The sequence below is a fragment of the Pelophylax lessonae genome (assembly GCF_965119305.1).
Source record: "Pelophylax lessonae genome assembly, chromosome: 7".
In the NCBI taxonomy this organism is placed as follows: domain Eukaryota; kingdom Metazoa; phylum Chordata; class Amphibia; order Anura; family Ranidae; genus Pelophylax; species Pelophylax lessonae.
Genome location: NC_138774.1, coordinates 179,428,338 through 179,453,668, shown reverse-complemented (window position 1 = coordinate 179,453,668; position 25,331 = coordinate 179,428,338). Strand labels below are relative to the sequence as shown.

The following is a 25,331-nucleotide window of genomic DNA, read 5'->3' as shown; positions in this document are numbered from 1 at the left end:
ACACAGAACCATTTGAAGCAATGCAAACCATTAAGTATCTGTCTTTCACTCCCAGTGACGGTGAGTACCCGTCACAGTAAGGGTCCTTGAATGGATCAGATGGACAGAGATATCAAAGGTTAGTCTAGACAGCAGCAGAAACAGATCAAGGGTTGAAGTTCTAAGTGGCACTTTACAACAAGAGCAGCAGCAGGGAGATGCTTCCTTTTACACTGTGTGGTGGGATACAGCATGTAGAGCACATGCAACCCTTCACCCAGCAGATGACGTTAGCACTTAGTCCCGCAGTGTTAACCCTTACTATGGCAAAGCCTGTGGGAAAATGGGGAACTATCGGTGCCCAGCAACTAATAAAAATGAGGGCGCTTCTAATGCATAGCCTACTCACTAACTAAATCTCCAGACACAGTACAAGTGCAAAAAATATTTCCAGCTGCTTTATTAGCTAAGTTAACCAGAACTGAGTCTGGAAGCACCCCATGGGGAACCCAGAGCTTAAAGTTGTTTCCAGGCTAGACAGGCCTCCTGTGGGCTGAGGGTGACCACACCGAATAGCTGGAGATCTAAGGGGAATCCTCCATCAACAGTGTAGTCTTTATAGGGGAAAAAAAATTACAGGTTAGCCTTTATAACAGCAGAGATGGGCATCCTCTTATCAAACTATATGAGAAAGAAAGAAAGGTTTTGTCTGGGGTTATATTGTAAGATATAAGTGTAAGTTTGTTAATTTACTCCTTTTTCATTCTGTTCAGTGAGCATGACTTGGGTGAGAATGACACTTATGATGTACCTTGTGAGGAGGATGACATTTACGAAGACATCATCAAAGTGGAGAACCAACAACCAATGGTGAGATTTTATAAATAATTGTTTGATGCTGAATTTAGCTCTGATATATTGAGCAGTGCTGTACAGAGAATACTGAACCTATCACATCAGTCTGCACAAGAGAAACTTACACCATCAATGTCCCCACCACATTTGTACACTAATACTATTATGCATTTATATAGCTCTGACATATTCTACAGTCATTGAGCACCTTGGCGATTTCAGCATTGAAATAGTGGGGTTAGTGCTGTGTGTCTCCAAATCTCTCTGCGTTCTCCTTTTCCAGTTGCCCTGGGGCAGACAGTTAATGTCTGCACTCATGTGGAAACAAAGCAGCCCCCTGCCTGGAACACATCCACATTGCCTGCTGGCACCTGACAGGCGCAGAGGAGCTGCAAAGGGCAAATGTTAAAGATGAAGATCTGGAGATGCTGACTCCCCGCATCGGACGTGTCTGTACGCCAAATCTTCTCCGACAGAACTGTCCATTCGCTTGTCAGGGTCCTTGCCGCAGGCACAGCAGCACTTACATCTCTTAGAAGGAAGTTATTTCAACTTGCAGCTGCCAACTGTACTTGAACTACAACTCCTAGCAAGCTGATGGAGATGGAGATATTCATTATCCTAATTATTGGTTTTAAAATGTCTGATGGCATTTAGCAGTCATTTACTGTAAAACATGCAGATCAGCAAATGAAGATCTGCTCATTAATAATTATTAGTATTCTGAAAGTTTTCCTCTATTGTAAATGGAATGGTAACAACCCGCACAGGTACTAACATCAATCACTCATTGTACCGTCATAGACTGATTTGTCTTATAATAGCATGGTCAGCAGAACAGATAGCCATTCCCTTTTTATAACAAGCTGATATAATTCTTAAGAGAGTAAACTGATGGGGGCGGGGCCGGCTAGCGAGGTGAATGGCAGCTTGAGCCTGCAGCTCCTCGCCACGCAGACAGACCGGAGCAAACTACAACGGAGAGGGTCACTCCAGAGCACCGAAACTACACTCCGGACACCTACGAGCACCTACCGGACATGTCCCACAAACGGAAAGATCGTGGAAAGCCGGGTAAGATGTTAAACTTCTTCACCCCGAACGTTAGGCCGCGCAGCCAAGATGGCGCCGGCCCGCCACGCACCTCACAGCCCCAGCACTTGTCTTCCCCGGGCTCCAGAGACAGTGGGAATCCCTCGGGCACGCAAAACAACGAGGTGGGCCACCTACCACAGTCTACCCCGACCTCACAGTCCAATAGCCCGGTGAAATCCAAGCAAAAGACGGACCATGCCGCCGCAGCCCCATCACAAGGCATTACCATCAATGACACCCTGGAATTCCAGCAGACTATGGCAGCTTTACCTGCAGGGGACCAGCCTGTGATGGCCTCTATGTTAAGGGACATGATGCTTTCACTGCGCTCTGCTATACATTCTGACATGCTGCAATTAATGTCTCAGTGCAACACTGCAGTGGTCGCTGTGACTGAAAGAGTGACAAAAATTGAAGACAAGATGGGGGAGTTTGCCAATACATTTAACGATATGGTGGATGCGCATAACGATCACGATGATGAAATAATATGGCTTAGGTCTAAGGTGGCAGACCTTGAGGATCGTTCCAGACGGAACAATATCAAAATAAGAGGCATACCCGAATCGGTTAAACCTTAAGACCTGTCTGACTACTTTACTTCTATTATGCAGGAATTATTACCGAATGTGGCACCCAATGACCTGGCAATAGATAGGATCCACAGGCTGCCTAAACCTAAGCCTATTCCTGATAAGTACCCCTAGGATACATTTCTATACTGTGAAAGAGAGGGTCATGGCACGAATGAGGAAGGCCGTGGACCTCCCGGTCAGCGTGCAAGGCCTGTCATTTTATGCGGACCTATCCGCCCACACCATGAACAGGAGAAGAAACTTGTTAACGGTAACAAAACCCTTGAGAAACCATCATATCCAGTATCGCTGGAACTATCCGGCAACACTCCTAGTCACTAAGGGGGACAAGGAATTTAAAATAACAACCCTGGAATATGGCATCAACCTGCTCCGTCAGTGGGGTATATTGGACTCTGATGACTCAGACACGCAGCGCCAATCTAGGGGTCCTGACTGTTCCCCGTCCACCTGACTGAGGAATTCTTTCTGAAAGTGTCTATCTGCTTCATGTGGGAGTTGACCCTCCATTCACTAGATCGCCCAGTTTTAGATATCCGGCAGTTCTGTTCGGCTGCTTATAGTATTTTGTACTAATTGCCCCAAGTAAGCAGATTTTCATTCTGCTCAGATTTCCACTCGGATATCGTCAATTTTTACTTATAGGCGCCAACTGTTCCTAGCGCCTTGTGTTGTGTGTGTTTTTCTTTTTTTTTTTTTTGTTGTTTTTGTTATCTTTTTCATACTTTATTTTTGCTTTTTCTTTTGACTATTTTTGACACTTGTACCTTGCAGAGCTCACACCGCTTCATACCACCATGTCTTTCAAACTGACATCACTGAACGTTCGAGGTCTTAACAGTCCGTTTAAACGTCATATGTTGTGCAGAGAACTTAAAACGCAAAAATGTGATGTCATGCTCATTCAGGAAACCCATTTCTGTGCTGCAACGCACCCCGTGCTTAAGTTCAAGCAGTTCCCCCATGTTTACTATGCCAATGGCCCTAAGAAAAAAGGGGGAGTGGCCATCCTCATTAAAGACTCTGTGGATTATAAGTACATCTCCCACCACTCTGACCCTGAGGGCCGCTTCCTCTTGTTGAAATGTGAGATAAACAACGTCAAGTACTCCCTCCTCAACGTCTACGCCCCCAATGCCAACCAAAATTCTTTTTTGAAGAAGCTGTGGAAAAACATTAAACCGGATCTTTCCGGATTTGTACTGCTGGGGGAAGACTTGAACTTGGTAGCCATTTGTCGCCAGGACATTTCCAGGGACCATCCAATGCACCCCCGCAGAGCGGATTTGTCCAAATTTCTGATTTCCTCGGACCTACAGGACATCTGGAGATGTCATCACTCCTCGGAGAGGGACTTTTCCTTTTTTTCTAAAGTTCATTCCTCGTATTCCAGAATTGATATGATCCTCTCTGATAAGTTTTTGTTACAAAAAGCAGTGGAATCTACCATAGGCCAAATTACATGGTCGGACCACGCACCAGTTTCAGTGACTATAGGCCCTCGGGTCTGCTCCACGAGAGCCAACAGGTGTAAAAACGACATTACTATCTTTTGTGACCAGAGGACTTCCTCCGAGGTCCAAGTGGCCCTGGAGGAATTCTTCCGCAACAATGACAATGGGGAAACTTGCCCATTTATGGTCTGGAACGCTCATAAGGCATTTATGCGAGGTTTCCTCATGTCTAAAAGTGCAGCTAAACGGAGGCAGGGGAGGCAGCAGTTGTAGACATGTTACAAAAAATCCAACAGTTGGAATCCCTTCACAAGCTAAACCCGCTTCCGCACATCACTGACCAGCTGACGCAGGCCCAAAATGAATTGTGTTTACTGCTACTAGGACAGCATCAAACTCAAATCCGTAAGTTGAAAGCTACCTTTTTTGCTCACGGGAACAAGGCTGGCAAACTTCTAGCCAACCATCTAAAAGATATACGTATCCGACAACGCATCTCTAAACTGACTCACCATTCGACTGGGCAGACCTTGACCAACCCGAAAGATATTGCGGATGCCTTCAGTCAATACTATGGCTCCCTTTATAATTTGAAAGACGATGTGTCCACTCCCCAACCGTCACCGGAGGACATAGATAATTTTCTAGCGACAGTCTCCCTGCCCAAACTGACTCCATCAGCGTTATCAGACTTGAACCTCCCTATCTCCGCAGCGGAAATCTCCACCGCGATCCTATCACTACCCTTAAAAAAAGCTCCTGGCCCTGATGGATTTTCATCAGAATACTATAGACACTTTGTGCAGATTTTGTCCCCAAGGCTTCAAGATGTGTTCCGCAAAGCTGCCTCGTCTGCCTCCTTTCCTCCAGAAATGTTGGAGGCTACTGTGATAACGCTTCCTAAACCGGGGAAACCCCCGGATTGTGCGAAGAATTTCAGACCCATATCATTATTGAACATGGATCTGAAGGTCTACGCCAAAATTTTGGCTAACCGGTTAGCTAAGTTCCTAACTGACCCCATTAACCAGGACCAGGTGGGTTTTGTACTGGGCCGTCAGGCTACTGACGCTACAAGGCGCCTCCTGAATCTCATCCACCATGCCGAATCCACAAATACGCCCACAGTGTTCCTGTCTCTTGATGCCGAAAAGGCCTTTGACAGGATTCACTGGGGATATCTACATAAAGTTTTGCAACGTTTCGGCATGGGGGGTGAGATTTTGGACACGATCATGGCTCTATATACTCAACCTTCGGCCTATGTCTACACGGAGGGTATGTTCTCTACAAAATTTGATATCACAAATGGGACCAGGCAAGGGTGCCCACTTTCCCCATTGGTCTTCGTTCTCCTGATGGAGCCTCTGGCGGAAAGGATTAGAAACCACCCGGGAATCAGGGGTCTGGACATCCACGGTTTCCCAAATAAGATTTCATTGTTCGCGGATGATGTTATCTTATCCATGACACCCCCAAAAACCTCCCTTGCTGTAGCTCAGGAAGTTCTTCAGGAATTTAACTCCATTTCATATTATAAAATTAATGACACTAAGTCACACATGCTAGGGGTGGGAATCGATGACAACACACGAACAGAGATTAAACATTTAGTACCCTTCCAGTGGAGTCAGGGCCCCATCGATTACTTGGGCATCAAGCTGACAAGTAATACGAAGGATTTGTTTAAGTTTAACTTCGACCCATTTATGGACACCTTGACAGGTGACATCGACAGATATGGTAAACATTTCCTCTCATGGTCGGGCAGAAATGCGGCATTTAAAATGTTAACATTCCCGAAGCTCCTATACCTTTTCAGGGTGCTTCCCATCAAGATTCCCCAAGCATTCTACCGCAAAGTGCAGTCCGTGGTCTCTAGGTTCCTGTGGGCCGGGAAAAAACCCTGTTGCTCTCATAAGCTTTTGGTCAGACATCCCCTGGTGGGAGGGATGGGGGTTCCAGATATGAGGGACTATCATATGGCAGCCATCCTCACACAATCTCTACATTGGCTAAAACCAGATCAGGCTCCCAGCTGGACCAGGTTAGAAAAGTCGGTGGTGCCACAGGGGTCCTTGGCGGACTTGATACTTAGCATCTCTCTATCTAAACACACATTTTCTGTGGTACACCCGACTATAAGTGCCACAATACAAGCCTGGCAGTACTTTTTTACCCACAATACCACGGTAGGCCACAGAGTGGATATCCCTGTCCCTCTGACGACCCTCTCCTTCCTTTCCCCAAACCTGAAAGTAAACCACTGGTCATCTTTTGGCATACATACAATCCAAGACTTTAAAAATAATCAGGGTAGCTCCTTCTTTGCCACCAGGTGTGTGAGGTTCCCCTCGTTTACCGGGGAGTTTCTCACGTTCTGTAGGGTGACTCAATTGATCTCTAGTCTAGAAGCGACTAGTATCTCCATGCCAGCACAGGTTCACTCCCTATGTTTTGGATCCAGCAAACAGCTCAAAGGCATAGGCACATTCTACACAGCTCTACAGGATAAAGGGTCATTTAGCAAAAACACCCATCATCTCAAATGGGAAAGCGAACTTAATCAGGAATTCACCACTTAGCAATGGCTAAACTCCTATAAGCTTACTCGGACACATACTAGATGCTCCAACTTCAGGGAAGGGCTTCAAAAACTACATCTCAGGTGGTACAAAACACCATACACTATTGCCAAGTACTCCCCAGAGACATCTAACCTATGTTGGAGACAGTGCTGTCAGGTGGGCACCCTACTACATGTGATGTGGTCCTGTATCTCTCTGAGAAGTTTCTGGGCCTCTGTATCAAAACTTATTGCATCCATTACGGGAATATTAAACAGAGTGACGGTTGAACAGGCCATCTTAGGTATCAATGTAGACAGATATCCCCCCCAATTTAGGACTGTTGTCCAAAACATTCTTTTTGCTGCTAGATTGTCCATAGCACGCAAGTGGAGATTTGTAGATGTTCCCTCTCAGAGGGAGGTCATTCAACTTGTAGGAGAATCTTATATCTACGAAAAAACCCTAGCCTTCACTGAACTTAAGGTACGACAATTTCAGGCCAAATGGTTGATCTGGAACGATTATTTCCCCAAACATAGTTCAAGTTGAGCCCAATTCTATGTGGGCGATGGATTCGGGGGGGCCGGGGCGGAGGGAAGCTAGACCTGAACTGGGGGGTGACAGCATGTTCCCTGGATGGGGCACCCTCCTAGAAATGTAAAATTACCATTTACTAAATCTATGTAGATATGGGTCATAAGCCCCTCCGCCTATTCCCCACCCGATCAGGTCATTGTAGAAGCATATATAAAGATGTTGGCTAATGAGGTTTGTTCACTAATTTACCGCCTACGAATGTATCCATTTGGGGGCTGTGGGCTTCACACGTATGTTTATTAGATGGCATTATATCTTACTTGTTTGTTCAAAAACATTGTATTTTCCTTTCTATTGTTTGCAAAGTTGTGATATGTACAAATACTTCGCTACTTTGTACTTGTATGCATTTTGTGTGTTTTATTTTCTGAAAACCAAATAAAAAGAATTTAAAAAAAAAAAAAAAAAAAAAGAGTAAACTGATATCCTGCTTAGGTGATTAGAGCATAGCATACCTGCAAGACAAAATATGGCTAAAAAAACTCCATGCACATGACCCTCAAATAAATGTAATTAAAAAGTGACTCTCTACATAAGAATGTTGTAAATCTGCCATAGAAACAATTCTGTATATAAATAACCCCTAAAAGGGTTCCCCAAAAAGAGAACCTTTTTACTATTAATAATCCCTAAAATTGACCTCCAGTGCCAAAGCAAGACAACTACAATTAAATGGTATCATTATGGGAGGAGGGGAAGCACGGGTATGATAGACAGGTACTTACCCTCATGTTCTTATTGGAGAACTGTGTCAAGATTAGGTTGTTTTTTTATGGAATTTATGTTGGCAATTTTATTTACTATAAAGTCGTGGATATTTTTGTAAATATTATACTAATTTATTGGCGCTTCCTAGACTACAGAAAATAGATATAGTTGGTTTGTATACCTTGAATAACACAGCTTTAATATTTGTGGGCAAAACCCCCTTTCTCTGTGATCATAGTTACTGGCCACAGCCTTCCACCGCTGCAGTTCTTCTTTTTTGCTAAATCATTCTTTTCTCTGTTTTATGTCTTTTGTACCATGCCTCAGATAAGGTATATGCAGGTAAGAAATTATTCTGACTGTGACCTCGAGCTCTCTGTGCAATTCCCTCTGTTCCACGCTAATTATGCCTGACTGCTAGTGGGATGATGCACACAATGCCTCTATAAGAGGTTGGTGTGCTGGGATGTGGGCTAATCATGCTAGGATTCCTGTGTTTTGGAGATTATGAGAGCTGTAGAACAAGGCCATCTGGGTTCCTCCAGAGTACTGCAGAAAATGTTGGAGCCTGTAGTTCATTAGCAGCATAAGATTTGATTGACCTGTACAGAGACAGCCGGCAGGGAAATTACAGTATGACAAATATTGGAGGAAATTTTCTTTCTCTATCGCTCATTGACAGACGTAGTCCTCCTTGATTAATATCAACTCGGGTTATACTGCCCTCTACAGGAGTAGGACTAGACAGGAAAGAAAACGTTCTGGCCACACCCTAGGGGCAGTCCCAGAGGGTATATCCTCTCACTTCCTACTACAGCAAATCAGTTTTTTTCTGTCTAGTTAGGAGTAAGGACCTAGATGCCTTGCTAGGATCTTCGGTCCTGGCAGGATTTTTTTCTTAGAAAGATTTTTTTTAGACAGCTTTTTACTTCCGGTGTTCCTGTGAGATCTTCAAGCAAGAAAGCCTGAACTGGGTGACGGGCTGGATGTTGAGATCCAGTGGTCACCCAAGTTCAGCCTACGAGCGCGTGCAGGCTATAGCTCCGCGCTGGGTCGGCCGCGACATAGTCCCACTGGGAGCGCTCAGTACTTCCTGGGCCTACCGCCATCAGGCGTCAGTGGTCCAGGTGTGCAAGGCGGCTACCTGGTAGTCGGTGCATACCTTTACAAAATTTTATAAAGTTTATGTGATGGCATCGGTGGATGCCTCATTTGTCCGCAAAGTTTTGCAGACCACAATTTGAGGAGACCGGTGGTCTACCTCGAGGGTTTTTTTCCGTTGGAATTTCTGTTGAGTCTCATCTTTTGTTTGATGAGCCTTTTAAACTTCTAGTTGGCACCGGTTGGGCCTTCTAGATTGGATTTTGATTTCCATTTTCCCACTCCTCATTTGTGGCACTGCTTTGGGATGTCCCGAGTTGATATTAATCAAGGAGGACTACATCTGTCAATGAGCGACAGAGAAAAATGGATTTTTGTAAAATCTTACCGTAAAATCCTTTTCTCTTAAGCTCATTGACAGACGGTAGTACCCGCCCCTCTGCTTTTGCGTTGGGTTGGGTTAAATTCTCTAAACACTGCTTTGTGACATAACTGATTTGCTGTAGCAGGAAGTGAGATGATATACCCTCTGGGACTGCCCCTAGGGTGTGGCCAGAACGTTTTCTTTCCTGTCTAGTCCTACTCCTGTAGAGGGCAGTATAACCCGAGTTGATATTAATCAAGGAGGACTACATCTGTCAATGAGCGACAGAGAAAAATGGATTTTTGTAAAATCTTACCGTAAAATCCTTTTCTCTTAAGCTCATTGACAGACGGTAGTACCCGCCCCTCTGCTTTTGCGTTGGGTTGGGTTAAATTCTCTAAACACTGCTTTGTGACATAACTGATTTGCTGTAGCAGGAAGTGAGAGGATATACCCTCTGGGACTGCCCCTAGGGTGTGGCCAGAACGTTTTCTTTCCTGTCTAGTCCTACTCCTGTAGAGGGCAGTATAACCCGAGTTGATATTAATCAAGGAGGACTACGTCTGTCAATGAGCTTAAGAGAAAAGGATTTTACGGTAAGATTTTACAAAAATCCATTTTTCTCTCGTAACAATTTTAATTCATGTGCTTATTTTCCATCAGAAAACAGGGATGACTGAAGACGATAAAAGGAATTGCTGCTTATTGGAAATCCGTGACACAGAAGACAAATATTACAAGACATTGGAAGACATCAGAATGGTGAGATTGAGATGCAGTGGGATCACATGGCCATGAACTTACAACCAAGGTCACCTAGACATGGTATTTGTATTGGCAGTGAATGCTGTATCCAGGTTCTGTCCGTCATGTATGCACTAGTATGTTATATACTGTGGTTATTTAATTATTATAACAATATGGTTTGTTATTTCATCCCAGAATTACATGGTACCCTTGAAGCAGTTCCTTTCTGCTGCTGAGACTGCTGTCATTTTCATTAATTTGGAGGTAAGAGAGAGGTTTATTTGCTGACATATTGAAGTTTTACGAATGTTCTGCCTATTGTGGAAATGCAGTTTTTTCCACAGTGCTCAGTCAGTTTGCTAGGAAGGGGCACTGAGCTGGGGAACCAGGCACCATGTACCAAGTGGCATCTCTCACTCCTGGTGAACTGACAGGGTACGTATTGCTTTATTTTATCTCTGTCGCTAAATAATTGTCCCAGCGGTCCTAGATGTTGACATTGTAGCATCCATATGTAGACATACCCAACAGACCGGTAATAGTTGTTACTGGCATTCTCTCTCAACTCACCTACTGTACATGTTGCTGTGCATTCTGCACTATGAATTGAATGATTTCAAAAGTAGATCAAGTAGAAAATATTTTCTGGCAGGATGGTAATGTTCTAGATCTGGATGCATGCTCATTTGCACAACACAATCCAGTTATTGCTATCACTGCCCAAAATGGCCTCATTGACAGAAAAACTTTGCCAGAGTTGGTCTTCCTTAGAGACAAAGTTCTCCTTTTGGGAACATTTTACATGTTCCACCGGTTTTTAGGGTGGAACATTTAATATTGTTCCCAATGCAGCAGCCAGTGGTGTACTGGGGGGGAGGGGGGGGGGCGGCGCCACCGGGCCAGCCCGCATGTCCATGTGAAAGCAGCTGCAGTAGCTGCTCCTTTAGGCCGCGCTGCTCACCCGCAGATTGTAAGCACATAGTGTTGTTGCTCTGTGACTTCACAGGTAATAGCTCATATTCCCTGGCCTAGGGGGGCCCATCTTTCCATCCAGAGGGCCCCAGGAGTGCGTTGAGGGAGGGGAGAGGTGCACAGCCACCGACAGGAGAAGTGGCAGCGGTATCACTGCTCCTGTGGCTGGCACCCCTGAAGGGATGCTGGAGAAGCCACTGCAGTGCCAGCTCAGGGCACAAAGAGCAGTAGCACAGGAAGACTTCCACCACTGGCTTCCTCTGCTGGGCTCTGCAATAGATGAGTTATCAGTCAGAGCCTGGCAGAGAAGTTAGTAGAGGAAGTTTTCTTTTGCTATCGGCTCTTTGTGAGATCGTCTAAGCGATCACTGCACTGGTATCTTGGCGTCCCTTCAGATAAGAAAAATCAGTAGACTATAAAAGTGAGAGGGGATGAATCTTCCACAGGATTCCAGATGGATCAAGCAGCCAGGTATTGAGTAACAGTGCCCCCCCCCCCTCCACTAACTGGCAGTGCCCCCAATCTGTCCCTACTGAGCGCCAGGACCCCATCTACCCCACTAGACACCAAGACCCCATCTCTCTCCATTAAGAACCAGGACCCCCCATCTCCCCCACTAAGCACCAGGACCCCCCCCATCTCTCCCCACTAAGCACCAAGACCCCCCATCTCTTCCCCACTAGGCACCAAGACCCCCATCTCTTCCCACTAGGCACCAAGACCCCCATCTCTCCCCACTTGGCACTAAGACCCCCCCATCTCTCCCCACTTGGCACTAAGACCCCCCCATCTCTCCCCACTTGGCACTAAGACCCCCCCATCTCTCCCCACTTGGCACTAAGACCCCCCCCATCTCTCCCCACTAAACATCAGGACCCCCCATCTCCTCCCACTAAACACAAAGGCCCCCCTTATCTCCCCACTAAATATTAAGATGCCCCATCTCTCCCCACTAAGCAACAAGGCCCCCATCTCCCCTCTAAGCACCAAGACCCCCCATCTCTCTCTACTAAGCACCAGGACCCCTTATCTCCCCCCACTAAGCTCCAAGACCCCCAATTTTTCACCACTAAGCACCAAGACCCTATCTCTCCTTACTAAGCACCAACATACCTCCCCATCTCTCCCCACTAATGTACCAGGACCCCCCATTTCTCCTTAATATGCACCAGGACCCCCCATCTCTCCCCACTAAGCACCAGAACCTCCCATCTCCCCTGATTGCATTTTTTTAAGGTAGGTATGCTGTGTTGGGGGGTGGGTTTAGGGGCAGGGTTGGGGGCCCCATGAACAGCGGCCCTGCAGCTGCATATAGAGGAATTGATCTTTCCATATTCCTCCTGCAGCTGCTGAATGCCTGCAGGAAGGAGAAGAGGAGAATCAGGCATTTGGCGGCTGCAGGAGGAGTATGGAAAGATTAATTCCTCTATATGCAGCTGCCCGTCGCTCCTCCTGTCCAACTTCTTTTGTTAGCCCCACAGGGCTCTCCAGCCCCCCCCCCCTCCAGTGATCACCAGCCCCCCATGCTCTTTAGCACTTCCCCAGTGCTCTCCACCCCTCTGTGCTTCCTGGCTCCCCCCACCCCCTCAGTCATCTCCAGTCCCCCCCCCCCCAGTGCTCTCTGGCTCCCCAGTGCTCTCTGGCTCCCCCAGTGCTCTCCACCCCTGTGCTCTCCAACCCCCCTTCAATGCTTTCCAGACCCCCCCCCCCCCCCAAAGCTCTCCAGCCTCCTTTTCTGAAATTGTGAACTTATCCTTTTAAAGTGCCCATACCCATTTAGAATGCTGACAGTCTTTTCAGAATTTTTATGATATTTGGCTCATATTCAGGCTGCCACTGCCTTTCATGGCAAATCTGCACACATATGGAAAAGCTAAGATCAAAGATGCAGTGTTTGAGCGTCTTCTCCCTAATCGTTGCTGCCTGAATGACATGGGTATTTGACTTCTGTACTATACTTCTGTATCTGCCAGATTCAACCATTGCCAGGTAAAATTTGACAGATCGGGTTTTGCCATCTCTGTAAGGGAAGTTTCAGATGACCTAACCTGCCAGAGAATTGGTAGCTTTTCTTTCTGAGATCATTAAATTGCAAGTTCTGCCGCTGGCTACATTTTAAAAACTGATTCTGCATTGTGTAAGTATATGGGAAACATTTCTCTCAAATGATGTATATTGGTGCTCTGTAAGTATTAGATGTGAATATTAATTCTAGATTTCCTGTGAGTGCCTGTAACCTGAAAGGCACTGCACCCTCATTTGTCTCATGGTCTTCTGCCATGGTCTCTTCTGATTTCTCTCCTTTTCTGATCCCCTTTAGGAGCTCATAAAAGTCCACTTTAATTTCCTGAGGACCATTGAGATGTCTATCATGTCCGGTGGCAGCACCATCGGCCAGGTCTTCCTGGACTACAAGGAGAAGTAAGCATGCTCAATGCTGTTTTTACGCAGTTATATCTATGCATCCCTGTGCAAAATATGTCAGAACCCGAACTCTGCATCTAGTACACATGACCCAAACCAAGCAATGTGCTACAACGCTATCATAAGTGCAGCTTTAACAACCTGAAGTCAAAATAAACACAAATTGCTGATTGCTCACAGTATTAAAACTGATACCACTGTCATATATATATATATATATATATATATATATATATATATATATATATATATATATATATATATATATATATATATATATATACACACACTACTACAGACACTCCTTGTTTAACGACTTAACTGTTTAATGACCGTTCAGACTTACGACAAGCTTTTTGGGCACCGTACATCATTGTATTGTACAGTACAGGATTTTTATTTTCTGCACTTATCCAAATTAAAACAATGTTAGTCCCGGTTCACATTTGTGCAATGCGGGAACGCTGCGAATATACAGCGTGTTCCTGCATCGCATCCGCACCCCTGACAGTTCACACTGCCATATGCGATTCACAGGGGGTGTCAATTAAAAGTTAACGACGCCCCCAGTTGAGATTGCATATCGCAGTGCGATCTCCAAGTTCGCACAGAATCGGATCGCAATAGTTTGAACCACCATGCGATCCGATTCTGCTGTGGATTAAAAAAGGGTCATGTGCGTGTTTAGTGCGATTGCGGTGCAAATTCAGCCATACAAACCGTATAGCTGAAATTTGCACCGCACAGAGATCGCATGTAATTTAGGAGCAGTGCGCTCCGTATTACATGCGATCTCTGATTGCACTAATGTGAACCGGCACTTATTGAGTTGGAGTTTTGTGTTTAGACCTTTTTTTTCTAGAATACAGTACAGTACAGTAGTTAGGAATGCTTAAAATATTGATTACTTGTGGCTCCTCGTTTAACAACCAATTTGTTTAACAACCCGGTCGCTGGAACAGAACCTGGTCAGTAAGGGAGTAGAGCCTGTATTTTTTATATATATATATATATATATATATATATATACACTGAACAAAATTATAAGTGCAACACTTTGTTTTTGCCCCCATTTTTCATGAGCTGAACTCAAAGATCTAAGACTTTTTCTATGTACACAAAAGGCCTATTTCTCTCAAATATTGTTCACAAATCTGTCTAAATCTGTGTTAGTGAGCACTTCTCCTTTTCCGGGATAATCAATCCACCTCATAGGTGTGGCATATGAAAATGCTGATTAGATGGTATGATTATTGCACAGGTGTGCCTTAGGCTGGCCACAGTAAAAGGCCACTCTAAAATGTGCAGTTTTACTGTATTTGAAGGGGGGTCTGAAAACCAGTCAGTATCTGCTGTGACCACCATCTGCCTCACGCAGTGCAACACATCTCCTTTGCGTAGAGTTGATCAGGTTGTTGATTGTGGCCTGTAGAATGTTGGTCCACTCCTCTTCAATGGCTGTGCGAAGTTGCTGGACATCGGCAGGACCTGGAACGTTGTCATAAACGCCGATCCAGAGCATCCCAAACATGCTCAATGGGTATCATTGGCCATGCAAGAACTGGGATGTTTTCAGCTTCCAGGAATTATGTACAGATCATTGCAACATGGGGCCGTGGATTATCATGCTGCAACATGAGGTCTTGGTCGTGCATGAATGGCACAACAATGGTACTCTGGATCTCGTCATGGTACCTCTGTGCATTCAAAATGCCATCAATAAAATGCACCTGTGTTCATTGTCCTTAACATATACCTGCCCATACCATAACCCCAACGTTGACATCAGCAAACTGCTAACCCACACAACGCCATACCCACTGTCTGCCATCTGTCCTGTACAGTCAAAACCAGAATTCATCTGTGAAGAGAACACCTCTTCAAAGTGCCAGACGCCATTGAATGTGATCATTTGCCCACTCAAGTCGGTTACGACGACGAGCTGCAGTCAGGTCGAGACCCCGATGAGGACGAAGAGCATGCAGATGAGCTTCCCTTAAACGGTTTCTGACAGTTTATGCAGAAATTCTTTGGTTATGCAAACCGACTGTTGCAACAGCAGTCCAGGTGGCTGGTCTCAGATGATCTTGGAGGTGAAGGAAGATGCTGGATGTGGGGGTCCTGGGCTAGTGTGGTTACACATGGTCTGTGGTTGTGAGGCCGGTTGAATGTACTGGCAAATTCTCCAAAACTCCTTTTGGAGAAGGCTTATGGTAGAGAAATGAACATTCAATTCACGGGCAACAGCTCTGGTGGACACTCCTGTAGTTAGCATGCCAATTGCACACTCCCTCAAAATTTGTGGCATTGTGCTTTGTGATAAAACTGCACATTTTAGAGTGGCCTTTCATTGTGGCCAGCCTAAGGCACACCTGTGCAATATTCATGCTGTCTATTCAGCATCTTGATATGCCACACCACACCTGTGAGGTGGATGGGTTATCTTGGCAAAGGAGAAGTGCTCACTTACCCGGCGCGGGTGCTGTCATACAAAGTCCCGCCTCCTGGACCGGCTTCTACCTATGATAGACAGCACACTGGTAATGTCTATCATAGGAGCCGGTCCAGGAGGTGGGACTTCGGTTAAGCAGGAGAACCCTGCTCTGTGTAATCAGGCGGTGCTCTAATCCCCATGCACTGGTCACTCTGCATTGGATGGGGGCACTGGTCACTCTGCATTGGATAAGGACACTTGTCACTCTGCATTGGATGGGGGGCACTGGTCACTCTGCATTGTTGGGGGGCACTGGTCACTCTGCATTGATGGGGGCACTGGTCACTCTGCATTGGATGGGAGGCAATGGTGGACGAGCTGGAGTGGAACTTGACTGGTTTGCACAGAGTCCTGACCTAAACCTGATGGAACACCTTTAAGATGAATTAGAGCGGAGATTGCAAACCAGGCCTTCTCATCCAACATCAGTACTAGGGATGCACCGATCCAACTTTTTTGGACCTGATATCGATATCTGGCGTTGTGAAATCGCCGATACCGGAACCGATTCAGAGCTACACACAAAGCAAGCGGCTGCAGTACAGAGCAAAGCCGCTGCTTCATGTGTACGGCTCCTCCATTCACAGGCGGAGTGCATCTGATATCACTCCGCCTGTGAGCCGGGACTATACAGGAAGTAGCGGCTCCCATCCCATACTACTACTGCACCAAGTAAGGGATGTCTGAGCCGTTAATAAACAAAAACCGGATCGGCCAGTGGATTGGTCAATGTTACCGATCCCCGATCCAGCTATAATGGCCATATCGGCGCCGATATCCGATCCGAATATCGTATCTTTGCATCCCTAATACCTGACCTCACAAATGTGCTTTTGGAAGAATATTCAATATATATTTTCAGCTAAATTGATTTATTTTTTGCGTTAGCTTCTGAGTCTATTCAACTCCAATGTAACAAGGAAAGTACCAATCTCATAAATTTTAGGTGGGCATTAGGAAAGAACAAAAACAAGGAATATGAATGAATGAGCCATTTAGCCAGTCCAGTAGCTGCTGGGGATGGTTTGCTCCCACTTGCAGCAATGGTGAAGTCTAATGTGTGCTTATTTGTCAGTCATTTTTTGATCTAGTTATGAGATTCTATACAGCTTGTTGTCTTACAGGCAGAAAACAAGCAAAAACATTTAGTACAGAAGTGGAGACCACAGAGGGTGTTATCTTCTCAAACTCTGGTGGTAATCCAGAAATTGCTGTATTGCAAAGTTGCGGGGTGGCCTATTCACATATACAGAGTGTGATATGCCAGTCTAGACTGCACCCCAGGAAGTAGAATTTGAGTATGAAAGAAAATAAAATCAAACTTTTAATCTTCTGTATTAAACAATAAGTGGAAGCTGCGGGTGAAATTACCTTTACTCCAATTCTCTTGCACGGCTCTTTAGAGCTGACAGGTGTTTTAAAGGATCTTCCTTTTAAAAATACTTCAATCAAACTTGAAATAATAATTACATAATTTTCTTAATATCATTTTACACTTGTTTTGTTTTAATACCCCATTTTTACTGCCAAACATACTGAAATATGAATACTCATTGGCAGCCATCTTGTCATGGAGTCCTTATTCTTGAAAGACAAGTTTTTATTTTTCATTTTGGATGTAGCAGAAAAGAGTTAGAAGTCCTTTTGGGTCTGTAATGCCATCTGTGTCTCCACTAGGAAGATTTGAACCCCCCCCCCCCTCCAACAGTAGAATCTTAAAAAGAAGTTCTTAGCCTTCACAATGCCATTCAGAACTAGAAAAATGTTTTGGCTGGAGTTTTGCTTTAATATTTCCAAAATAAATTCAGATACTATGCAAAATATTTCTCATTCTTCCTAAAGTAATCTTAAGCAGTCGAGCCTTCATGGACTGAGAATAACACCCATGCTAGCTAAATTATTCTTTATATACAAGAACTGTGATTCATGGTGATGTGTTGTGTACAGATATGTCGGGAGGTCAACTGTGGCCATCAGTTGGTTTATTCCTCATGTAGATTAGTGCTGCTGTTCTAGGCTGATTTATTGATGTAAATGAGATGTGGATTGACATTCTGACCCTGCAGACACTGTACCAACACTGTGACACGGTTTGCTCACTGCTGACCCCAAGCCAAATCCCACACTTGCATAAAAGAAAATCCTGATAAAAAATACCCATACTGGATAGCTGTCCCAGCAGACCCTTCTACCACATCTAAACTTGCAGAGTGACAGGGGGACATTCCATTATGTTGTGGAATGCTGACATCACTCCATCCCTTTTGCAAGAGTGACATACAGTGGGTACGGAAAGTATTCAGACCCCCTTAAATTTTTCACTCTTTGTTATATTGCAGCCATTTGCTATAATCATTTAAGTTCATTCTTCTTCCTCATGAATGTACACATAGCACCCCATACTGACAGAAAAACACAGAATTGTTGACATTGTTGCAGATTTATTAAAAAAGAAAAACTGAAATATCACATGGTCCTAAGTATTCAGACCCTTTGCTGTGACACTCATATATTTAACTCAGGTGCTTTCCATTTCTTCTGATCATCCTTGAGATGGTTCTACACCTTCATTTGAGTCCAGCTGTGTTTGATTATACTGATTGGACTTGATTAGGAAAGCCACACACCTGTCTATATAAGACCTTCCAGATCACAATGCATGTCAGAGCAAATGAGAATCATGAGGTTAAAGGAACTGCCTGAAGAGCTCAGAAACAGAATTGTGGCAAGGCACAGATCTGGCCAAGGTTACAAAAATATTTCTGCTGCACTTAAGGTTCCTAAGAGCACAGTGGCCTCCATAATCCTCAAATGGAAGACGTTTGGGACGACCAGAACCCTTCCTAGAGCTGGCCATCCAGCCAAACTGAGCTATCGGGGGAGAAGAGCCTTGGTGAGAGAGGTAAAGAAGAACCCAAAGATCACTGTGGCTGAGCTCCAGAGATGCAGTCAGGAGATGGGAGAAAGTTGTAGAAAGTCAACCATCACTGCAGCCCTCCACCAGTCGGGGCTTTATGGCAGAGTGGCCCGACGGAAGCCTCTCCTCAGTGTAAGACACATGAAAGCCCGCATGGAGTTTGCTAAAAAACACCTGAAGGACTCCAAGATGGTGAGAAATAAGATTCTCTGGTCTGATGAGACCAAAATAGAACTTTTTGGCCTTAATTCTAAGCGGTATGTGTGGAGAAAACCAGGCACTGCTCATCACCTGTCCAATACAGTCCCAACAGTGAAGCATGGTGGTGGCAGCATCATGCTGTGGGGGTGTTTTTCAGCTGCAGGGACAGGACGACTGGTTGCAATCGAGGGAAAGATGAATGCGGCCAAGTACAGGGATATCCTGGACAAAAACCTTCTCCAGAGTGCTCTGGACCTCAGACTGGGCCGAAGGTTTACCTTCCAACAAGACAATGACCCTAAGCACACAGCTAAAATAATGAAGGAGTGGCTTCACAACAACTCCGTGACTGTTCTTGAATGGCCCAGCCAGAGCCCTGACTTAAACCCAATTGAGCATCTCTGGAGAGACCTAAAAATGGCTGTCCACCAACGTTTACCATCCAACCTGACAGAACTGGAGAGGATCTGCAAGGAGGAATGGCAGAGGATCCCCAAATCCAGGTGTGAAAGACTTGTTGCATCTTTCCCAAAAAGATTCCTGGCTGTATTAGATCAAAAGGGGGCTTCTACTAAATACTGAGCAAAGGGTCTGAATACTTAGGACCATGTGATATTTCAGTTTTTCTTTTTTAATAAATCTGCAACAATGTCAACAATTCTGTGTTTTTCTGTCAGTATGGGGTGCTATGTGTACATTCATGAGGAAGAAGAATGAACTTAAATGATTTTAGCAAATGGCTGCAATTTAACAAAGAGTGAAAAATTTAAGGGGGTCTGAATACTTTCCGTACCCACTGTATAACAGCAGAATCTTCACCATCACTTTCCAGACTCCATGATAACATTACCAGAACAGAAGCTTCCACCATGGGCTCTGTATGCGTGTGTGGTTTTCAAAGACTGATGTGAATGGCTCAGTTCTGTACAGCACCATGGAATATGTAAAAACAATATATATACACCTTTTTCGTGCGGGTGTGGTACAAAATGAATGGGCTCAAATCACACTGTAAAGAATCAAATGTGATTTGAACAGGAATGCGGTGCGATTCCTGTCCGAATCACATGCGGTTTCCCGTGTGAACTAGCACTTGGATCTATGTAAATGTAAAATAATAATATTGTGTGACAGTGGTGGCGACATTAGACTGTAAGCTGTTCTGGCACAGAGACTGATGTAATTGGCCCAGTGTTTTTTATTTAGCTGTGAAATATGCCAGTGCTGTATAAATGGTATAATAATAATAGAGTGCAACTGTGGTGAGACATTAGAATGTGATCTTCTCTTATCCAGAGATTACTATGAATAGTACAATATTCTTTGTAGAGCATTGCAGAACACACCAGAGCTATATACAGTAGATGTATCATTTTAATTTGTGTGACATTAGAATATGAATTAGAATTTCTTCTTGTGTGTAGAGACTGTTGGTATTGTCTCTGTTCTCAACTCAGTATTGTGGAATATGTCAGAGCTATACGGTCAGGTCCATAAATATTGGGACATCGACACAATTCTAATCTTTTTGGCCCTATACACCACCACAATGGATTTGAAATTAAACAAATAAGATGTGATTTAACTGCAGACTTTCAGCTTTATTTGAGGGTATCTACATCCAAATCAGGTGAAAGGTGTAGGAATTACAACAGTTTGTATATGTGCCTCCCACTTTTTAAGGGACCAAAAGTAATGGGACAATTGGCTGCTCAGCTGTTCCATGGCCAGGTGTGTGTTATTCCCTCATTATCCCATTTACAAGGAGCAGATAAAAGAACCAGAGTTAATTTCAAGTGTGCTATTTGCACTTGGAATCTGTTGCTGTCGACTCTCAATATGAGATCCAAAGAGCTGTCAATATCAGTGAAGTAAGCCATCATAAGGCTAAAAAAACAAAACAAACCCATCAGAGAGATAGCAAAAACATTAGGTGTGGCCAAATCAACTGTTTGGAACATCATTAAAAAGAAAGAACGTATCGGTGAGCTCAGCAACACCAAAAGACCCGGAAGACCACGGAAAACAACTGTGGTGGATGACCGAAGAATTATTTTCCTGGTGAAGAGAACACACTTCACAACAGTTGGCCAGATCAAGAACACTCTCCAGGAGGTAGGTGTATGTGTGTCAAAGTCAACAATCAAGAGAAGACTTCACCAGAGTGAATACAGAGGGTTCACCACAAGATGTAAACTATTGGTGAGCCTCAAAAACAGGAAGGCCAGATTAGAGTTTGCCAAACAACATCTAAAAAAGCCTTCACAGTTCTGGAACAACATCCTATGGACAGATGAGACCAAGATCAACTTATACCAGAGTGATGGGAAGAGAAGAGTATGGAGAAGGAAAGGAACTGCTCATGATCCAAAGCATACCACCTTATCAGTGAAGCATGGTGGTGGTAGTGTCATGGCGTGGGCATGTATGGCTGCCAATGGAACTGGTTCTCTTGTATTTATTGATGATGTGACTGCTGACAAAAGCAGCAGGATGAATTCTGAATTGTTTCGGGCTATATTATCTGCTCATATTAGCCAAATGCTTCAGAACTCATTGGACAGCGCTTCACAGTGCAAATGGACAATGACCCGAAGCATACTGCGAAAGCAACCAAAGAGTTTTTTAAGGAAAACAAGTGGAATGTTATGCAATGGCCATGTCAATCACCTGACCTGAATCCGATTGAGCATGCATTTCACTTGCTGAAGACAAAACTGAAGGGAAAATGCCCCAAGAACAAGCAAAACTGAAGACAGTTGCAGTAGAGGCCTGGCAGAGCATCACCAGGGATGAAACCCAGCGCCTGGTGATGTCTATGCGTTCCAGACTTCAGGCTGAAATTGACTGCAAAGGATTTGCAACCAAGTATTAAAAAGTGAAAGTTTAGATTTGTGATTGTTAATCTGTACCATTACTTTTGGTCCCTTAAAAAGTGTGAGGCACATATACAAACTGTTGTAATTCCTACAACGTTCACCTGATTTGGATATAAATATCCTCAAATTAAAGCTGAAAGTCTGCAGTTAAATAACATTTTGTTTGTTTCATTTCAAATCCATTGTGGTGGTGTATATAGCCACAAAGATTAGAATTGTTGATGTCCCAATATTATGGACCTGACTGTATGTATGGTATTAATAGTATGTCACTGGGATGAGCACATTAGTGATGGTTTTATTGGGGGCACGCTCTGTTAGCGGTAATGGCTTATTCAATGGCATGTTCAGTGATGTGTGACTGATAATATACAGTACATGGTGGGGTTGCTTTACTTAATGCAAATAGACTGTGTACATTGCAAGTCCAGGTGCTCCAGAGCTTAGTAAATGGGGTAAAGCTTTGAACAGTATTAAACCCAAAAGTAAACATCAATTCTATTGCAGCTTACCAATTCTTAGATGTGAGTGATGGCCTCATTCGTTTTTTTTTTTCTTTTTTTTTTTTTAAGGTTTTCTTTCCTCTATTTTTATCTGGTGATCCAACCAGCAAGTCTGTTGTTTTTCACAGCACAAACCCACCAGCAGAATGTATCAGTTTCCATGTGTGAAACTAACTACTTAAAAAATGACAGGGGTGATTAAAATTATCAGCTTTTATTTATTCATGCAAAACCTTTATCCCAAAAGGAAAAAAAAATGTTTGCTTGTAACTGATTATTACATAGTTACATAGTAGTTGAGGTTGAATATAGACAATAGTCCATCCAGTTCAACCTGTGTAGGTGTGTGTGGCCGTAATCATCTCTTATACCCCTGAATGTTCTTCTCCTTGAGATGTACGTCTGAGTCTTTTGAAAGCCACCATACTTCCCGCAGAAACCACCTCTTGTGGTAGAGAATTCCACAATCTTGTAGCCCTAACAGTAAAGAACCCCCCATGTTGCCTGAGGTTAAAACGCTTCTCCTCTAATCGCATTGTATGCCCTCGAGTCCTCATGCAATCCTTTCGACTGAATAGCTTTTTTTCTATGCTGAGATCACCATTGAGATATTTATAAATTGCTATCATGTCGCCTCTCAGGCGTCTCTTCTCCAGGGAGAATAACTCAAGCGATTACAGACGCTCTTCATAATTAAGGTCCTCCAATCCCCTAGTTAGTTTAGTTGCCCTTCTCTGGACTCTCTCCAACTCCAACACATCCATCCTGAGGACTGGTGACCAGAACTGGACAGAATACTCCAGATGTGGTCGGACCAGAGTTTTATAAAGTGGAAGGATTATAGTCTTATCTCTGGAATACATCCCTTTCTTTATGCATGCTAATATTCTGCCTGCTTTGGCAGCTGCCTCTTGACATTGCATGCTATTGCCTAGTCTATCCTCTACCAAGACTCCCAGATCTTTCTCCATTTTTGATTGCCCCAAAGGTTCCCCCTCTAAAGTGTATTGTGCTTTTATGCTTTTAGTCCCGAAGTGCAAAACCTTACACTTCTCCACATTAAACCTCATTTGCCCTGTCGTTGCCCACTCTGTTATTTTGTCCAGGTCATTCTCTAGGATATCTGCTTCATGCTGTGCAGTTATTGCCCTGCCCAATTTTGTGTCATCTGCAAAAACTTATATAGAACTACTGATCCCATCCTCAATGCTGTTTATGAATAAATTGAACAAGGTTGGTCCCAGGACTGAGCCTTGGGGGACCCCACTTACCACCTCAGACCAGTCTGTGTATGCGCTGTTTATTACCACCCTTTGGACACACCCTTTTAGCCAGTTCCTTATCCAAGGTGCAAACCCTGCAGTCGATGCCTGCAGACCTTATTTTATAAATTAAGCGCTTGTGGGGAACTGTATCAAACGCCTTATCTAGCTCACAGCTCCCTCTATCTAGCTCACAGCTCACCTCCTCGTAGAATGTTAAGAGATTGGTTTGACAAGAACGCCCATTTGTAAACCCGTGCTGATTACTGCTGATGATGTTGTTGTCTTTAGCAAACTCTACGATATAGTCCCTTATTATCCCCTCCAGAAGTTTACATACTATTGATGTCAGACTGACAGGCCTATAATTTCCCAGGTGATTTAATTTTATCCAGCCTTTCCCTGATTTCACCCTCTGTTAGCCATAGCGGCAATTCCTGTGTATTACTACTAACCATATAGTCGTGGTCAGTGTACCCCTCCTTTTCCTGTGTAAAGACTGACGAGAAAAAAGCATTAAGCACGGTTGCTTTTTCAGTGTCCTCTGTAACCATCCTCCCATCATCGTTAATTATGTGTGCAATATGCTCTGCCCTAGTTTTTTTGCTGTTGATATATTTAAAGAATTTCTTTGGGTTCTTTTTACTATCCTCCGCTATTTGTCTCTCAAAGTTGATTTTAGCCATTTTGATTTCGTATTTACTTTTCTTATTTGCCTCCTTGTATTGCTCGAAAGCCGATACTGTGCCCTCTGATTTATATTTCTTGAAGGCCATTTTTTTCCCCTAATAAGTTTTTTAACAATGCGGTTTAGCCAGCCCGGTTTGGCTTAATAAAGTGTAAGCTGGAATTTGACTTCATTTTATTAGTGTACTGTATCTAAATCTGCTAATACATTTTGCCCTACCCTCTCCTCAAACTGACAATCTGGCTTTCTGCTGTGGCTGCCTTTCTCATTTCTCCAGAGGTGTGTCTCATTAACCACTTAAGCCCCGGAAGATTTTACCCCCTTCCTAACCAGGGGGTATTTTGCGATTCGGCACTGCGTGACTTTAACGGACAATTGCGCGGTCGTGCGACGCTGTATCTAAACAAATTTGGCGTCCTTTTTTTCCCACAAACAGAGCTTTATTTTGGTGGTATTTGATCACCTGTGTGATTTTTTGATCATGCGCTATAAACAAAAAAAGAGCGTAAATTTTGCAAAAATAGCAATATTTTTCAAATTTTTTTATATGAAATACCCCCCAAAAAAATGTAAAAATCAAAATTTTTTAACATTTTCGGCCAATTTGTTTGATGCTACCTATGTTTGGTAAAAAAATTCGCAATAAGCGTATTTTGATTGGTTTGCGCAAAAGTTATCGCGTTTACTAACAAAGGGAAAGATTTTTGTCATTTTTGTTGTTTTTTTTTTTTTAACGCCTAATAGCGGCGATCTGCGATTTTTTTTGCGGTACTGCGACATTGCGGCGGACAGATCGGACCCTTGACTGACATTTTTGACACTTTTGGGGTTACCAATGACATTTCTACAGTAATCAGTGCTATACATATGCACTGTTACTGTAAAAATACACTGGCAGTGAAGGGGTTAACTTTTTTTAAAGGGA

General features: G+C 43.9%; 1 protein-coding gene across 8 annotated transcripts in view; it reads left to right on the top strand.

The window, feature by feature from the left end:
* Window positions 1-25,331, top strand: part of VAV2 (vav guanine nucleotide exchange factor 2) — a 480,427-nt gene that overhangs the window by 312,329 nt on the left and 142,767 nt on the right. For 5 of the 8 annotated variants that reach the window (XM_082264462.1, XM_082264465.1, XM_082264464.1 and 2 more), the window contains exons 5-9: window positions 753-849; window positions 8,182-8,196; window positions 9,983-10,081; window positions 10,262-10,330; window positions 13,359-13,459. In XM_082264462.1, coding sequence (XP_082120588.1) covers window positions 753-849; window positions 8,182-8,196; window positions 9,983-10,081; window positions 10,262-10,330; window positions 13,359-13,459 — 381 coding nt within the window. The remainder of the gene's footprint in view (window positions 1-752; window positions 850-8,181; window positions 8,197-9,982; window positions 10,082-10,261; window positions 10,331-13,358; window positions 13,460-25,331) is intronic. The other 3 variants (XM_082264468.1, XM_082264463.1, XM_082264469.1) reach the window with 1 other exon arrangement.